Raw genomic sequence first — 18290 nt, 5'->3', positions numbered from 1 at the left:
ACGGTCCATTGTACTTAGGCCCATCGGCCATGTCCTAAAGCCCATGCGGCTATGTATTAGTCTTAGGTCGGTTTACTTAATCCCTTATGGGAACCTATATATATGTAACCTCTTGAGACTTCATTCAATAATAAGAACAAGAGATTTCCCTAAACTCTCTAGTTTACAACAGATCGATTGAGATATCTGAATTTGAGACATCAAGTCACTCAAAATAAAAGTTGTAGGTCATCGTAAACAGAGTGATAAATCATATATATAAAAATAAGGTTTTGGTTTCTCCTTATTGGTTGATTTTTATTTAATGCTTTCAATTTTTTTTTATTTTTTATTTACTTTCTAATTGTTTAATTGCTTTAAACAATATTTAAGACTCATTTAACACAATACATTTAACTCACACATTAAAATAAAATTATAATTGAAAATAAAATAAATTTTGCATTATTCATATTCCACCACTCAATTTTATTCAAACACAATAAATTATAATTGTAAATCTCATAATTCTAAATGTAACTTCCATCAATTCTTATCATATAAATAAGCATTTCCAGATTGTCAAAAAAAAAAAAAAAAAAGCATTCCCTCATTCTCTCATTCTTTCTTATTGGCATTCTTTTACTTTCTCATTTTGAAATTCTCTTATTCTTTTCCACTTCTCTCATTCTCTTCCACAATAATTCTAATCATTTTTCATTTTTTTGTTTTCGTCTTATTTTTGTTGTATGGGTTACAAAAAACCAAATGAAATATCATTGTAAAATTTTAATTTTAGAGACTACATGATATATAATTTACATTGTTCTTATTTTTAAAGATCCATCTCCATTATCTAATTATCATCTATAAGTAATCATTCTCTCCTCCTCTCCCATCAATATAAAATGTTGTTATATCTCATATGTGTTGTAAGAGTTTGATTCTATATTTTAATTTAGAAAGTATTATATATATTTAACATTGTTTTCAACTTTTGAAATTAAATTAATCTTTAAGATTTTTTATTGCATTTCATATGATTTTATAATATTTCACTCACTCCTTATTGGTCCATGTAGCATTTAATTTCTAAAAAAATATTTTATTTTTAATTAAATAAAAATGTAATAATGTGCACTAATATATACTTTAAATCCACATTTTACTACTAAATTATAACTAAAATTACATAAATAATGAATTGACTTTTTCCAAAACAATTATCGATGCAGATTCAACAACACTAATTTCAATCAAAGCCCAATAAGGGAATCAAACTAAAAAAATCATCTTCATACATGTATATATATTTTATTTTTAAAAATATGCAATGTTTTAACAAAATTAACTATTATAGTAGAATTATTAAATCAAAAATTTTAACTTTCTCTTACCTCCAATTTTTTCTTGAGAATTTGTATACTCATCATTATATTTAGTTCTTGTGATCCAAAATATAATTATATAATGATCATTATAATGTTTCTTTAATTCAAAATTTTGTAATTTAATGATTTTCTATATAAAAAACAATTTGATATTCCGCCATTTCCAAAATTTTACAACAAAGAGGAAATCATTAGAATTTAACATAACAATATAGCTTAAATTAAGGTGAATATAAAAGAGATTAAAAATTAAATTAATATTTGGGATTTTTAATTGCATTTCATATGATTTTATAGGAAATATATTTAATTGATACTTCAAAAATAATTTTGCAATTTAATTATTAAATATTTTAGGTGAATTTTGAATATCATAGTAAATTTTTATTTTTATCATTAACAATTTGTTTTCATAACTGGTATATTTTTATAATTTGAATAAATAAAGTGCATTATTGATATTTAAGAAATTTGTTTGTTATACATGTAATTTTAAGGAGAATTTCAAAAATACATCTTTTTCAATACCATTTTCAGAAATACCATTTAAAAAAAAATTATTTTTTTCCCAGAAAATTCTTATAATTTATAATTTTTACATAAATTAAAATAAATTAACATAATTAATACATTAACCCGCACAAATGCACGGGATATTACCTAGTAGTATAAGATTTTAGGGAAAAAAAAAGTAGAAAAGATGGTTGAGAATTAAGCTGAATAACCGTTATACAAATAGAGAATAAATAAGTAATTAGAGAGATGAGAATACCTTTTCATGAAACAACATATTGTTAACATTTAAATCGCATGATACTTATTTTTTATTAATTTGGCTCTGACGCAAGCAATGCGAATAATATCATTTCGTGAAATCCACAACATTTTCATGATGCTATTTCATGTTGTAGATTTCATGAAATTGTATAATTTGCATTGCTCAGCGTCAATACTTAATTCAAAAACTATCAAAATGAGAGTACATGAAATACATATATATATATATATACACTAATATGTACATGTGTATAAATTAGATTTATATCTAGTATTATTTTTGTGTTCTAAATCAATTGTGAAGAGCAAAGACATTAACTGATCAATGGTGAAAGCTTATCTATTTCATACTAAGGTAATTTAGTGTTTTCTAACTTAGAACATATTAAACCTCGAATGATGCTAGTGTACTAATGTTGTGCAATATATCTTGGTGGCTTAGTTAAATATTTTATGTATTCTTAATTAAATATTTACCGAAGAGAGCATATATTTAGATTCATGAATTTGTTTTCGTTCAAGAATTTTGTAGGAGATAACTAAAAGTTTTCTAGTGAATTATATGACAACATAATTAATTTAGCTCTCCTTGTTTTTTTTTTTCTACAGGGAACTGTTGGGCTGTGTATCATTTTACAGACAGCGGTACTCACTCATGAAGATAAAAGGAGCCGCAGGAGCCGAGTTAACTATTAGAAAGATCATGGACGGTGTTCCCTTCTTTTATCAAACTAAGGCTCGGAGATTGAAGTCTTTACAACATCTGGTGGACTTTATGAAAAACGAGGGGTATGTGGATGAAATTTTTGTTCATAACAAGCTAGAAGAAGAATCTGAGAGCGAAGACTTTGAAAGATTAGTTGAGCGTCTCTATTGTTAGATGCACCCTTGGTGGTTGAAATGGATCAGTTCCCAAGTTATTTCACGTTCAAAGGAAATGTAAAGTTTTTAATCAAATTATGTGTATGGAATTTGGTTAACATTAAATTATTTATTTAAATAATATTTTTTAAAAATGTAATGGTTATTTTAAATGTTTTTCAGGGTTAATTGCATCCAACATCCACCGAGCAAAAGAGACAAGCATATGAGGAGTGTCCTTCTCATCTTGTGCTGTTGACTGGCCATGAGTATTTTTTAGAGGAGGGTAAAGAACCGTTGGAGTTTTGGGAGCTGTACGATTCTTATAGTATCGACTATCGATTGGGGATACAGTGGGCTCATATGGATTCTTAAGGGTCAGGGCCTAATCAAATCAGCTTTCGAAATGAGGGTACAGTAAATTCACATGTGTATAAATTATAATTTTGTATCTAATATTATTATTTGTGTTCTAGGTCAATTGTGAAGAGTGAAACATTAACTGATCAATGGTGAATGCGAGATAATTTAGTTGTTTTGTAACCAGGAATATATTAAACCCTGATTTTGTTGAATATATTTTGCTGGAATGACCCTCGTGTATTTAGTATGCTATATTCGTATGATTATCTAGAAAACTCGGCAGATTTCTACTGCAAATGGGCTTCAACATATTTCTTTTTGATTCATGATTTTCTTACACTGCTTTTGCTCTTCTTTGCTAACACTGGTTGTGTTTCAATTCGAATATTTTTGAACTTTAATATAAAAAAGTAGTATAGTTCAATAATGGCAAAGATTTGTGCTCCCAAAAACAATTCAAAAAAGTAATGTGAGACACAAGACAAAATATGTAAAATAGGGGATTTAGTGCAAATATTATATGTAGCATTCAACCTCTTCTCATCAGTCATCACCATGTATGTTAAACAGAGAAAGTAACTAGACTCTAGTTAAGAAAGTACTGAATCTGTTTCATTCTTGGCGACAAGATTCCAGTTTACAACTCTTGGCTCTACCGCCCATAGAAGGCCAAGGAAGCATAACTGTTGTACCCACGATCTGCCATCTCGGGTAATAGGCAAGAGGGCCTAGGCCGGGCTTGTCTAATGGGCCGAAAGCATGTTACCGATCGGCCCATCAGGCCCGGAGAAAGAAAGAGAGCGCGGAGACGCTTCATGCTGGTCAGCTCGCAGCTCGGTCCCGGTCAAAGATTCATGCATTCAAGAGGATTAATTAGTCCGCGCAAATCGTGTCTTATTAATTGTATATTAATTGGATAATTAATTGGTCGGTATAAATATGTAAGAGGAGTGTCACTTGTAATGGATCGAACCCTTTTTCCCGAAAAAGCAATACAAAATCAAATACTCAAAAACTCTCTCAAATCAGTTCGGAATTACTTAACGGCGATAAGCTCCTCCACAGTTAAATCACTTCGGAAGGAGAAGCCCGTTTTCAGTTCTCACATTTGGCGCTAGAAGGAGGGGAGTTATCGCCTGACTCTCGTTAGTTCCGACTTCATACACAAGTACACTCCACACAACCACCGCTATGGCAACAGGCTCTCCCAATCAGGCATCCTTGGAGGTGATCCAGAAGCTCCTGCAGGACTTGTCCGAGAAGTCCGACCGTCAGCAAGCCGCCTCCGCCGCTCTTACTGAACGTTTCGACAGCTTGGAGGGCCAGATTTCCACTCGTCTGGAGGAAATCACGACGTCCGTAGCCGATCTCTCGGCCTCCCACCGCGCGTACGCCGACCGGGTCGACCTCCTGTCCTCCGACCAAAACCTGCGTCGACGTGCTTTGGATTTCTCCGGTGTGACTCCACCTTCCACCTTGCAAGTGGCAGCAACAAATGTCACTCCGGGAGATTCGTTCCCGCCCCAAACCAACACACAAACAGCGCCACCGCTGACTGGCGATGGCCATACTCCGGTTCAGCCTGGTGTCCTCCGATCTTCTGAGGTCCCAGTCCGTCTTCCTCTCCCTGTAGAAGGAAACACTTCGACTCCGGGGTATGTCACCATTCCCGAGATCTTCCGTATGCAGAGCGAAATCCGGGATATGCGGTCTGTGATGCATAGTGCAACCACTTCAGCTCCGGATATTTTTCGGGTGATCGAGGAATCGAGGCGAACTCCCTTTTCCGATCAAATGGCTCGAGTCCGCATCAAAGATACCGGCAAAATTAAGTTCTCGAGCTACGAAGGAAAAGGAGATCCTACCAATCATCTCAAGACTTTCTTGCTAACAGCTAACCGGGTGGACCTCGAGCCCCACGAAGCAGACGCTGGGTACTGCAAGCTGTTCGCAGAAACGTTTAGTGGACCGGTACTGCTTTGGTTCGCATCTTTAGCAGCTGGCTCCATAACAAACTTTACCGAGCTGTCGACCTCGTTCGTCAAGCAGAATTCTAGCCTAATCGAAACTGCGGTGACGGATGCTCAGCTTTGGAACTTAAGCCAAAAGGCTGGAGAGTCCCTGCGGTCTTACATAACAAAGTTCAAGGAGATCCAGGTCAAGATTCCCGGACTCTCGGACTCCACTGCCCTGGCCACGCTTAAGAACGGCCTCTGGCATGAATCTCGCTTCCGCGAAGAGCTGTCCGTGAATCGTTTCCCAACTATTCAGGACGCATTACACCGGGCTTCGAACTGGATAGTCGCAGAGGAGGACAAACTCGCTGCTGTGCAAAAACAAAACGCTCCGCCTGCAGGAAAACCACGGTTCGAAGCACCTGCCAAAAAGACTCCGCCTACGACTCCGAAGTCCGGGCCGAGCACTTTCGCAGTCACTCAATCTCCCAAAAAGAATTCTCCAAAGAATTCACCGTCCAAACCTCCATTTTTACCGCGCTCCAAGAGTGGTGTACTCCCAAGTAACAAATGGGTCCGAGATGAGGACACGTACTGCGAGCTCCATAAAACCAACAGTCATTCTACTCGTGACTGTAACAAGCTGATGCATCTCCTCGCAGAAAAATATGTGGCGGGAGAAATGCCGAATGTCACAATTGAGGAATTGGAGCAAAAAGCGATTCCCGAATTGGACGAGGACGCTCCACCTTCAAAGAAACCGAAGCAGTCCGATGGAAGTGAAGCTCCCAAGAAAAGAATCGACGTGATAATGGGAGGATCGCGTCTATTTCGGAACTCCATCACTGCGATCAAAGACCATCAGCGGAAGCTCACTAGCCCCCAGCCGAAGCGAGCTAAGTTGGTAGCAAGCGATCTACCTGAAATTTCTTTCTCCGAGAAGGAAACTGAGGGGCTGGACACTCTGCACGACGACGCGCTCGTCATCTCGCTTGACGTAGCAAACCATGAAGTCTGCCGAATCCTAATTGACACTGGGAGTTCGGTAGACTTGATTTTCCTTGAGACGCTCACCAGAATGGGTATCGGGAAAGAGCACATCGCAGGACCGCCCTCACCTTTGGTCTTATTCACTAGCGAGACGTCAATGTCTTTGGGCACGATCACATTACCGGTGTCCACTCAAGGAGTGGTCAAAATGGTGGAGTTCACGGTCTTCGACCGACCTGCGGCCTATAATGTTATTTTGGGAACTCCCTGGCTCTATCAGATGAAGGCGGTGGCCTCGACGTACCATCAGTGCGTCAAATTTCCGACCCCACAAGGAGTCCGGGAGGTTCTAGGAAGTTAAAGGACGGCCAGGAGCTGTTACCTCGCAAGTCACAAGCTCCTGATCCAATAGCAACCACAGCTCGAGGTCCCGAAGAATCCAGTTCGGAAGCAGCTAAAAGGTGACCTCACTGAGTCCATTTTCATCAATGACAAGTTCCCGGATCAGGAAATAAAGATCGGAGTAGGATTGGATAGCGAGCTCCGCGCCAGTCTGATAGCCTTCCTAAAAGAAAGAATGAGCACCTTCGCGTGGTCCGTAGACGAGATGCCCGGCATTATTCCAGAAGTTATCTCCCACGAGCTGAATGTGGACCCTACGTTCCGACCTGTAAAGCAGAAGCGAAGGAAGCTAGGCCCTGAGCGAGCTGAAATCGTTAACAAAGAGGTTGAACGCTTACTGAAGGCAGGACAGATACGCGAAGTAAAATACCCTGAGTAGCTCGCAAACACAGTGGTAGTCAAAAAGAAGAATGGAAAGTCACGAGTCTGCGTTGATTTTACCGACCTGAATAAGGCGTGCCCCAAAGACAGCTTTCCACTTCCGCATATCGACCGGTTGGTTGAATCCACTTCGGGTCACGAGCTGATGTCTTTCATGGATGCATTCTCTGGCTACAACCAAATCCTTATGAACCCGGACGACCAGGAAAAGACTGCATTCATTACGGACCGCGGAATCTACTGCTACAAGGTGATGCCTTTTGGATTAAAAAATGCGGGAGCAACTTACCAGAGGCTGGTAAATCGAATGTTTGAGCATCAACTCGGAAAGACCATGGAAGTCTACATCGATGATATGCTGGTGAAATCAATGGAAACCAGCTCGCATCTCGCTGATCTGACAGTCTGCTTCGACATCCTGAATCAGTTCGGGATGAAGCTTAACCCCACGAAGTGCACCTTTGCGGTCCCATCAGGGGAATTTCTGGGGTATATCGTCACAGAAAGAGGAATTGAAGCAAACCCGATGCAGATTAACGCTTTCCTGTCTATGAGTTCTCCTAAGACCTTGCGCGAAGTGCAACGCCTTAACGGACGGATCGCAGCTCTCAAACGCTTCATTTCCCGGTCTACGGACAAATGCCTCCCTTTCTACCAGCTGTTACGAAAAGGGGGAAAAAACTTCTTATGGGACGCAAAGTGCAAGGAGGCGTTCGCTCAGCTCAAAGCCTATCTGTCCGAACCTCCGGTATTGGCTAAGCCCGAGTTCGGTGAGTCGCTCTTTCTTTACGTAGCCGTTTCGGACAGTGCAGTCAGCGGAGTCTTGGTTCGTGAGGAAAGGGGGGAGCAGCGACCAATTTTCTATATCAGCAAGTCATTTACTGGGGCGGAGTCCAGGTACCCTATGATGGAGAAATTGGCCCTAGCAGTGGTCACTTCGGCAAGAAAGCTGCGGCCTTACTTCCATTCCCATACAATCATTATCCTGACAACGCAGCCACTTCGGACGGTATTACATAGTCCAAGCCAATCCGGACGGCTAGCTAAATGGTCTGTCGAGTTGAGCGAATATGACATCGAGTTCCGGACTCGAACCTGTGCGAAGTCACAAGTGCTGGCTGATTTCTTGATCGAACTCCCACTAGCCTCTTCGGCTAGCGACAACGTCGAGGCTCCATGGACGTTGTATGTTGATGGTGCTTCTTCCAAATCGGGGGCAGGAATTGGGGTCCGCCTCACTTCTCCTACAGGCGAAGTGATCAAGCAATCGTTCCGCTTGGCTTTCAGTGCGTCCAACAACGAAGCCGAGTACGAATCTTTCCTTGCTGGCTTACGCCTCGCAGTGGGGATTGGTGTCCGAAAACTTCGGGCTTTTTGCGATTCGCAACTGGTCACCAACCAGTTTTTGGGGGAGTACGAAACAAAGGATGGTCGTATGGAGGCTTATTTATCCACAGCTCGGGAGTTAGTCGCCAAGTTCGAGGAGTTCGAAATCACTAAGATCCCACGAAGTGAGAACTCCGCTGCGGACGCTTTAGCATCTCTGGCATCCACTTCGGATCCTGCGACGACAAGGATCATCCCCGTCGAAGTCATCCAGTTCCCAAGCATCCGGCTGGAGAGCACACACGTCGTCACCCGAGCAATGAAAAAATAGTTGGCCGCTGAGGAAGCAGCTCGTAAGACGGCTGCGGACTCTTTACCCTCGGAAGATCCGGACCCTGTCTTGCCTACTCCAATGGAAGTTCACCCACCTCTCGCCGAGCTCAACGTAAGTTCAACTCCGGAATCATCGAGCTCACCAGCTGATAATCAAGCTGTTATCCCACATGCCACCTCGAGCGGCACGAATTCTAACAGCTGGGGGGCAGACGACTGGCGGAGCCCGATCTGGGCTTACCTGGAAAAAGGGGAACTCCCAGCCGACAAGTGGGTAGCTAGGAAACTCAAGGTCATCAGTGCGCGGTACTGCATTCACAACGGAATACTTCTACGCCGAAGTATAGCCGGTCCTTATCTAACGTGCGTGGCTGGCAGAGAGCCCGCGATGCTAATGCAAGCTGTTCATGACGGTCCTAATGGGAATCATTCCGGAGGTCGGACTCTGGCTTTCAAAATCAAACGGCAAGGTTACTTCTGGCCTACCAAGGTCACGGACTACGAAAAGTATTCTCGAACTTGTGAGAAGTGCCAGAAGCACGCCCCGTCAATCCATCAACCTACCGAGCTCCTGTCTTCGGTGTCCGCACCTTACCCTTTCATGAGGTGGTCTATGGATATCATCGGTCCATTACATCGAGGACCAGGAGGAGTCCAGTACATGCTCGCTCTTACCGACTATTTCTCCAAGTGGGTAGAAGCGGCAGCCTATGCGAAAGTAACAAGTGACGAAGTGGAACAGTTCGTGCTTAAGAGCATAATCTACCGCTACGGCGTCCCGTGTGAAATCATCACGGACAATGGCCCACAGTTCATCTCCTCGAAGTTCGAAGAGTTCTGCGCGAAGTGGAAAATTCGACTCAATAAATCAACTCCTCGTTACCCGCAAGGTAATGGGCAAGCCGAGGCGATGAATAAGGTCATACTTGCCAACTTGAAGAAACGGCTCGATGCCCGTAAAGGGCGCTGGCCGGACGAACTGCAGGGCGCCCTCTGGGCGATCCAAACAACACCTCAGCGGGCCACTAATGAGACACCTTTCTCCCTGGTTTACGGAGTTGATGTCGTAGTCCCAGCCGATACAGAAGTGCTCGGAGTCCGTACCTCGCTAAATCCACTTCGCGCTAAGGAGAATGAGGAGTTCCTACAAGATACTCTGGACACAATCAACGAGCGTCGGGATCAGGCCTTGGTTCGGATCCAAAATTACCATAACGCAGTAGCTCGGTACTATAACTCCAAAATCCGAGGCAGACCCTTGGCAGTTGGCGACCTAGTCCTCCGGAAAGTCCATGAGAACACCGAGGAGCTCAATGCAGGAAAACTGGGAATTAACTGGGAAGGTCCATACAGAATTACTCGCGAAGTCCGAAATGGGGTCTATCAGCTCGAGGATTCAGAGGGAAAGCCAGTCCCGAGGTCATGGAATTCTTTACACCTTAAGCTTTTTTACAGCTAATTTATTTGTATCGAACTACGATTTAGCTTGATCCCGATAAGGGTACGTAGGCAGCCCACTTCGGGTTCAACTATCCATATTAATAAAATTTAAAGTTTTCTTAAACTTTTTTTTATTAATAATGGTCCAAAAAAAAAAAAAAAAAAAAAAGCTGAGTTCCAACTTCGCACCTATCATTTAAAGCCGAAGTCCGACTTCGCAAACCTAAACCGAAGTTCTCACTTCGTACTCAGCTTTACTATAAAAGCTTAATGATTGCGAAAACTCCAAACTGAAGTTCTCACATCGTATTCCGTTTAGTTTCGCAAATTCCTATCTAAACCGAAGTATTCACTTCATACTCAGTTTTACTTACTAAAGTTGGGGGTGCCATTTTTTGAACTATTTAACCGAAGTTCTCACTTCGTGTTCTTTTCTGCTAGTCATCTTTTCAAAACAAAAGATTGTGGAAGTTCAGTTCACATTTCGAATGGCACAACAAAAAATGGAGTGGTCACAACGACCAAAACACTCCAAAGCAATATGAAAATAAATACTACAAACGGGGGGCACCTCGTGCCAAAACAACCCCAAAATTAAAAACTAAGGATCAGGGAGAGCGGGATCTGATGCCGCTTCGGATAGGGCCAGGCCCATCTCTGCGAGCTCCCCTTCCGACCTAGTGTTCGCTAGGTAGTCGTCCGTCCCCTGGTTTGAGATTAGCCCGAGGTTAGTACCAGACTCGTCTATGGTGACACTAAGCGGGTGCTCACTACACAAGAGGTCGGGCGTATCCGCCAAAAGATCAGAGAAGGCAGCAAGGTCGAGATCACGAGGAGTTACCTTCGAAACCTTTTCATCGGCTTCTTCCTCGTCAGTTTTCAGGAGTCCGAGCTCGGCCTCCATGTCTTGGATCTCGCCTCTAGAGATCTCCTCGACCAGCATCCGGTTAGCCCTGATCTCGGCAGCTCGGATCTGGAGCGGGGCTAGTTTCTCCCTTTCTTCGAAGGTGACCTTCACCTCCTCAACCAAGGGGCGGAGAGTTCGCCTCATCGCCTGCCTTTCCTCCCTCCGTACCCTCTCAATCTCGCAGCTGTTGCCAGCTTCGAGTCACTGGTTGCGGAGCTCGATCTCGTGCAGTCTGTTTTTTGCTGCCTTGGCATCTTCCGCCGCCTCAAAGTAAAGGTCCCCTGCCTTCTTCAGTTTGTCGCGAAGGTCTTCATTAGCAACCCCGAGGTCGAGCACATCTACCTCAGCCTTCTTCATCCGAGCTCGGATCCGTTCGGCTTTCGCCACGGTGTCAGCGTTCTCGGCTTCCAGTCGGGCATATTCCTTAACCTGAGCTTCTAAGTCAGCGATCCTTTCTTGAAGGAGGTGTACTTCGGAAGACGAGGGGGAAGCGAACAGTTGCTCCTCATAGGACGCAACCGAGGAGTTAAACTCGATCATCAGCTGAAAAGATAGCTTATTAAGCGACCGTTGGGCAAAAACAAAAAAGGGGGCAAAGAGAAACAAAAATATTTACCTCACCGATTTTATCCGCGAAGCGAAAGAAGTTTGCGCGATTGACCTCGGTCATGTCCGCGAATGCCGGGATCCGAACTCCGGGACGAACGTAGCTCCGGATTAGATCGGCTGGGGACGCAGGAGGGGCTGAAAGATTTTTTGGGCAAGTCATTTCAGTAACAACTATCGAACAGTCAAAGGTATAAAAGTAAATGTTAAGAAAATTTACCTCGGGCGAAAGGACGTTGTTCCTTCGGAGGATTTCGTCCGGAGTCTTTAGGCGGTGGGGCCTCCTTAAATCTCCCCTCCGAGGAAGGACCCCTGTCTTTCGAGCTAGATTTACTTCGCTCATCTCCTGACGGGCCAGTCCGGGCTCGCCCCTTTTCACGCGAAGAGGAGGCGGTCTCAGGATCCTTCCTCTTCTTTGATGAATCAGTTTGCTGAGAGGAGGCCTCTTCGGAGGATTTCTTCAGTATTGGGGGGGAAGGAGCGACCTCCCGTGGTTCATCACTGGAATCAGCAATGACAATCACGGGGGGGGGATCACCGGGCCAGCAGGAGCCCCGGTTGATTCAATACCAAGTTCGGGAGAGCCAGTTGGAGGCGCGGAAGTCCCGCTCACCTCGGGAACGGAGGAGCTGGAGGGATTCTTGCTAGAAATGCGAGCTTTGCCTTCGGCGAGGGCCATCGCCATCTGTTTCTTCGCCTCTTTTTCGGCAATTCGGCACGCCCTTTCTTCCCTGTAATTCATCTCCGAAACGCTCAAGGGCGTGGAACAGACGAGAGAACGCCTTCCGAGCCTCGCTGCGGACTCTCTGATCCTCTCGCAGGAGAAAGAATCCCAAGCGATCTGTCCCTGGCTACAGAACCTCGAAAAGAACTCAGCAAACGTAGGGCAAAGCAATCCGCGTTCGAAGTGATCTGAAAAGGAAACAATTAGAAATGAGACAAGAAACAAAATTACACTCGAGTTGGACCTAGTAGGAAACGCTAGTCTACCAATTTTCGAGGTCCACTTTGAAACGAACGAGCTCGTGCGATGGCCGAAAGTGAGCTCGTTGACCGGGAAGAAGAAGTAAGATTTTCTCCATTTCTCGTCTTTCTCAGGCAGGTCGTCAAAGACCTTCAGTCCGGAGAGCGGGCTCACGTAGAGTGTACCCTTAGTGCGACCCGTCTTCACGGTGTATACCTGGAGGAAGTCCGCCAGTGATAGCTGGTAATTGAATTCCTCCCCTAGGGTTTGCAAGCACATAACGGTCCGAACGAAGTTCGGGCACATTTGGGGGAGAGCGAAGCCCAGTTCGAACATCATCTTAACGATGAGTTTGGGAAGGGGAAACGACAGGTCACACGCGGAGAAGAAAATCTCGAACGCGCAGCAGTATCCCAGAGGAGGGTTGTCCGGGGACTCGTGGGATTCCGGGAATCTGAGTTCAATCTCAGACGAAATCCCGGTGGAGCCTCTAACCTCAGCCAGGTTCGCCGCCGAGAGAATTGACGGCGGATGAGGGCCAAAAACGCCTGGAATCAGGGGTTTTGTGGGTTTACCCGACGAGAATTTCGGAGGAGACATTCTTTTCCGGGAAGTTAGTGAAAACGAAGGAAGAGTAAAGGTTTTTTTCTGGCGAAAGTAGAGAGGTTTACGGGAGAAAAGAGAGAAAATCTAAGAGCATAAAAACATAAACACGAATGAAGATTAAGGGTGAGAGAGAAGTCGAGGATTACCTTTATACACGGCAACAGAAAGCAATGATTGCCTGGGGAAGTGAAAGGTCTCGCACCGTTTCTTTTCTCTCTTATAACCAACACGCCACCTAGTGGGCCCCGAGGCTTGTTCGGGAAGGCAAATCCCATCATTACCTCAATCAAATCGTGGAGATACGGGGAAATATTCAGTTTCCCGAAATTGATCGCTCGAAGGTTAAAAGTCCCCCGAACTGTTCAGCTCGGGAGACTTGGGGGGGCAACTGTTGTACCCACGATCTGCCATCTCGGGTAATAGGCAAGAGGGCCTAGGCCGGGCTTGTCTAATGGGCCGAAAGCATGTTACCGATCGGCCCATCAGGCCCGGAGAAAGAAAGAGAGCGCGGAGACGCTTCATGCTGGTCAGCTCGCAGCTCGGTCCCGGTCAAAGATTCCTGCATTCAAGAGGATTAATTAGTCCGCGCAAATCGTGTCTTATTAATTGTACATTAATTGGGTAATTAATTGGTCGGTATAAATATGTAAGAGGGGTGTCACTTGTAATGGATCGAACCCTTTTTCCCGAAAAAGCAATACAAAATCAAATACTCAAAAACTCTCTCAAATCAGTTCAGAATTACTTAACGGCGATAAGCTCCTCCACAGTTAAATCACTTCGGAAGGAGAAGTTCATTTTCAGTTCTCACAATAACCTGCTTGATAGACATGTTTATGGCAAGTGTTTGAAGTAGTAATCGTAAAGAAAGGAACCTTGAAACTCTAAATTCGCGATTTTCGCCCCATGGTTCGTACTTTCCTGTTGGCCCAGCTGAGGATATCTGCATCAGTCATCTCTTTACCTTGTGTCTGAGATCTGAGACTCTTGAGAAGTTAGAGCATATGGAATCTCATCAACTGCCATAAGAGACCTGTGATAGACAGGGCCGGTCTTAGCAATATTGTGGCCGTAAGCATTTTTGATACATGGTATTTTATATATATAAATATTAACTGTATCCATATGATACATACAACTAAAAAACGAAGATTGTTGATAGGGAGACTCGAACGCAAGACAAGGTACTTGTTATCAACTACATAACCAACTTAGCTAAGAAAACTTTTTGTTAATTAAACTAAATAGACTAAATAGTTTGTATATAATATGTGGCCTAAAGCACATGCTTTAGCTGCTTTAGGGGTGGGCGATAGACAACCATATCTCCAGTTTGTAAGGCGATCATCTTCTTTCATCAGGCTAACAAATATTGAAACATGATCTCTCGGGTAATGATTACCAAGAATGAGTGATTACCAAGAATGAGCTTCTTATTCCCTTAAACTATGTCATATCCAGCTACATTTACAAGTGACAATTTCAGCTGTTTCCCGATCTTTACGACGAGATTGCATGAGTTCTCTACTTTTCTAAATGACATGATCACATCTTTTGTATACACAACCAATATATACATTAAAAAGAAAAATATTCAGATTTTTCTTCTCAAAAAACGTTTTACATTTTTATAAGACATTTTTAAATTCTGTGGTTAGTGAGAGATTAGTGTTGGACCGTTGGCTCTGTTGAATTATTTATTTACTAGATGAGGACCCGTCCGATGTGCGGGTTTAAAGTTTTATAAATTAAATTAAATTTAACAAAAAATATATTAAAATGTGTTGTACGTTTGTTATAATACACGGATTTATATCCATTTACAAATATTTTATGTATGTGTACTATTAAAAGTGTACTTTTTAAATCCTAACTATATTCTATGTTACAAATTTATTCTTTATCACCACCTAGAAAATGTCTATATGAACACATTAAGTCAACTATTTTACTTTCACTTCTTCATAGTTTTTAATTACAAAAATTGTTGGCTCAAAACATATTTTGAATAAAAAATATATTACATAATATACTAATCAATTATGTACCATCACAATAATGTATGACCATCATGGGGAAAACCTCGGCTCCGCCCTCATCCCTTATAGAGAGAACCTTGCGTCTCATTTCCTCCACCATAGAGAAAACCTTGGCTCCGCCTTCCTCCCTTGGAGAGATAACATTGCGTCCAACCTCCTCCACCTTCCTCCCTAGGGAAGATAACCTTGTGTGCAACCTTCTCCACTATAGAAAGAACTTTGGCTCTTCCCTCCTCCTGTGTAGAGAGAATATGTTCACATTTTTTTGCTATCTCAAAATGGCTTGCTCCGACAACTAATGAAAGTAAAAAAAAAATGTTGATGTCACAAAATCTTTTGATAGTAACTAATGTTAAATTTCCCAATGTATTTGTGGAAGTGTCTTTGACACACCATGATGTTGCTTTGTCTCTGTAACGCCTCAACCGCCACCTTGCTTAGTGAGCCGATGTCCACTCTCAGTCCATAGGCCCGCCTTCCTAAGTGTGCCCTATATCTTTCCCGGCCCATGGACCCACCCATATTTGATGGCCGGTTTGTTATGTCAGAGAGACTTTAAAAACTTGTTTACCGACCCTACAAATCTACAAATGATCTTTTCTTGTGTTTTGTCCTCACTCGCACAGTTCCGACAATCACTTCCAGGAAGGTCACCAATCATAAAGTTCTCTCAGGATCCTTGACCAAAAAAATAAGTGCATTTTGGTGATATATGTGGCTAAATCAATTCTTTTATACCTTTTCCGCAAATCAGGATGTCACAGTCTTTGAGCTCATATGGATCTATCAACAACGATCTATCTATATATGTTTGTTGTAAGCTTGTGTTTGATTAGCCTATTTTATCCATCCATTAGGTTGATGAGCTTCTACTCGTTATCTCCCTTTGGGATTGAATGAATAATAATAACATTTATGTTTGCAAAATAAGAAAGGCTTTATGACCAACCAATCAAGGTTGAGAAATTAAAACAAATAATTTGACATAATTAAAGAAACAATAGAATATTATAAACACGGTAATATATGAATCTTAAATAATTCAAAGATGAAAATATAAATTAAATAAAATAATCTAAAAATACTACAATAAATTTTAAAATACAGTATTAGGAAAAGAAGATGCATTTATTAATATTTTTCTTGGGTTAACATATTAATCTTACCATTTCCCATCTGAAAAAGGAGAAAGTAGGAGAAAAATTTGGTTTAAAAGAATAAGAAAAAATTAACTTCCCATTAAAAAAATTTTCTAATTAAATAAAATTGAAAGCAGTGTTTTTGAATAAATTATTTAATTATGAGATGGTATATCTTTATATAAAAGTGAGTATTTACAAAATTTTAGAATTAATAATTATCTGTATAATATCCTTAATCCTTTTTTTTTTGTAAAATTAATAATTTAAAATTAAAATAAGTAAATAATATTATAATTTCGAATTTTATGAAATATATATATATATATATATATAATCTCCTTATTATTATTTAAAAAACCTTTGTATTTTTTTTATAAAATCTGTAATTTTTGATAATTATCTTTTTACATTATTAATATTTTTAAAACAAAATAATTTATTTTTGTTGTAATCATAGTTCTCCTATTAAATATTAACTTTTACACATATCAAAAATCTGAGATTGATAAATTGACACATGTCAAAATCTTGTTAATGACTAACTTTCAAAACCCAACTTTATATAATAAGATAGTAACGAACTAACCTTGTTTCACTTTTCCGTTCAAGGTATTGAACCTGTGAATCATCAAATCAGATCATCAAATGGTAAATAGAGGAAAAATCTAACCAAAGAATCAACGAAAGAGATGATTATGATTAAGCAGTAGTCAGTAGACCAGTAGTGCTTACCCTATTAATATTATTACGATTTAAGGCTTCAAAGCTAGGTACGAATGGCTAGAGAGTCTCTTCCAAGCCATCTTATTTGATACAGTGATTTCTAATCTCCTGTAAACAATTTAATGCTAAATAAGGATGTAATAATATAACAAATAACGATAATGGTAAAAGGTACCTTCTAATTCCCATATACGGTAGAAAATGCGAGCCCTTGCATGGAAAGCGACTGTTCCGCACAACCCATCCCTTTCCCCAATCGAGATTTTGTTTAAGGCTCCTCTTCAGGGGGAAAAAATCTCTTGTGGCTGTTCTCGGAGTCTTATACCAGCGGTAGACGTCTAATAGTATGACTGTATGAGGTTGGAATTGGAGGTTGAGGTTCAAGAGGTAACAGAGTCAGGGACAGAAAGGGTGGACGTATATAATATCTTAGGAATTTGTTGGATATGTAAGCGATGTCTCTTTCCATAGTTTCCTTAAATTTCCTTAAATTTGGTTAGATTTGATAACAATGGATTTTTCAATTTAATTTTTGAACACTTCGAAAATATTTGATAGAATTTAAGGTGATGCGTACATGATGTACGCATTTGGTGATTGGCAACTTGTATAATATTTGACTAAATCCCCCTATTTTACGTATTTGGTCTCGTGTGTCACATTATACATTAGGGTAATTTATTTTGTTACTCAGTGTTACAAAAAAAAAAGAAGTACTAGTATAGTTTAATGGTAAAAGATATCAAACTGGGGGTGGTCATTTTGATATCAAACATAAGTCCACTAGCGCGATATCAAACATCTTTCTTGTGTGTCTGGTTAATTGGTTATTAGACTAAGTAAAGATTGTCGTCCCAAAAACACAAACTAGATTAAGCAAAGAGAATTGGTTTATAATTTCTACTATATCACTCTACTCTAATTTTTTCCTGGTTTCAAGAATATTCGAATTGAAACACAACCAGAGTTAGCAAAAAGAGCAAAAGCAGTGTGGGAAAATCATGAATCAAAAAAAAGAAAACATGTTGAAGCTAATTTGCACCACTAGCTATGCCTAATTTTCTAGATAATCATACAAAAAATAGCATCCACTCAACAAAGCAAC

General features: G+C 41.1%; 2 protein-coding genes and 1 long non-coding RNA gene across 3 annotated transcripts; 2 read left to right on the top strand and 1 right to left on the bottom strand.

The window, feature by feature from the left end:
* The first annotated feature begins 2329 nt into the window (after window positions 1–2329).
* On the top strand, window positions 2330–3592 carry LOC147930239 (uncharacterized). The gene is made up of 3 exons (XR_015574136.1): window positions 2330–2502; window positions 2757–3086; window positions 3192–3592. It is a non-coding gene; the product is annotated as an uncharacterized LOC147930239 (long non-coding RNA).
* Window positions 3593–6008: 2416 nt separating this feature from the next.
* On the top strand, window positions 6009–7097 carry LOC147930238 (uncharacterized). Its single transcript, XM_087476776.1, has 2 exons — window positions 6009–6662; window positions 6729–7097. Exons 1-2 carry the CDS (start codon window positions 6009–6011, stop codon window positions 7095–7097), a joined length of 1023 nt encoding a protein of 340 aa, XP_087332902.1.
* A 4209-nt stretch (window positions 7098–11306) lies between these two features.
* Window positions 11307–13275, bottom strand: LOC147930237 (uncharacterized). Its single transcript, XM_087476775.1, has 4 exons — window positions 12250–13275; window positions 11932–12196; window positions 11722–11849; window positions 11307–11648 (listed from the first exon to the last, which is right to left on the bottom strand). The coding sequence occupies exons 1-4, from the start codon at window positions 13273–13275 to the stop codon at window positions 11307–11309; spliced, it is 1761 nt and encodes a 586-aa protein (XP_087332901.1).
* Between the last annotated feature and the right edge of the window lie 5015 nt (window positions 13276–18290).

The sequence above is a fragment of the Camelina sativa genome, chromosome 12, assembly GCF_030686135.1.
Source record: "Camelina sativa cultivar CO46 ecotype springtype chromosome 12, ASM3068613v1".
Classification (NCBI taxonomy): Eukaryota; Viridiplantae; Streptophyta; class Magnoliopsida; order Brassicales; family Brassicaceae; genus Camelina; species Camelina sativa.
Note: the sequence above shows the minus strand (reverse complement) of the source record. Positions and strands in the feature narration are given on the sequence as shown.

Excerpts from the sequence above, each read along its gene's own strand:
- LOC147930238 (XM_087476776.1), top strand. The coding sequence starts at position 6,009 with ATGCCGAATGTCACAATTGAGGAATTGGAGCAAAAAGCGATTCCCGAA. Across the intron at positions 6,663-6,728 it reads CCCCACAAGGAGTCCGGGAG|CAACCACAGCTCGAGGTCCC; the intron begins GTTCTAGGAAGT and ends CTGATCCAATAG.
- LOC147930237 (XM_087476775.1), bottom strand. The coding sequence starts at position 13,275 with ATGTCTCCTCCGAAATTCTCGTCGGGTAAACCCACAAAACCCCTGATT. Across the intron at positions 12,197-12,249 it reads CCGGGGCTCCTGCTGGCCCG|GTCGCTCCTTCCCCCCCAAT; the intron begins GTGATCCCCCCC and ends GAACCACGGGAG. Across the intron at positions 11,649-11,721 it reads TCGCGGATAAAATCGGTGAG|CTGATGATCGAGTTTAACTC; the intron begins GTAAATATTTTT and ends CTATCTTTTCAG.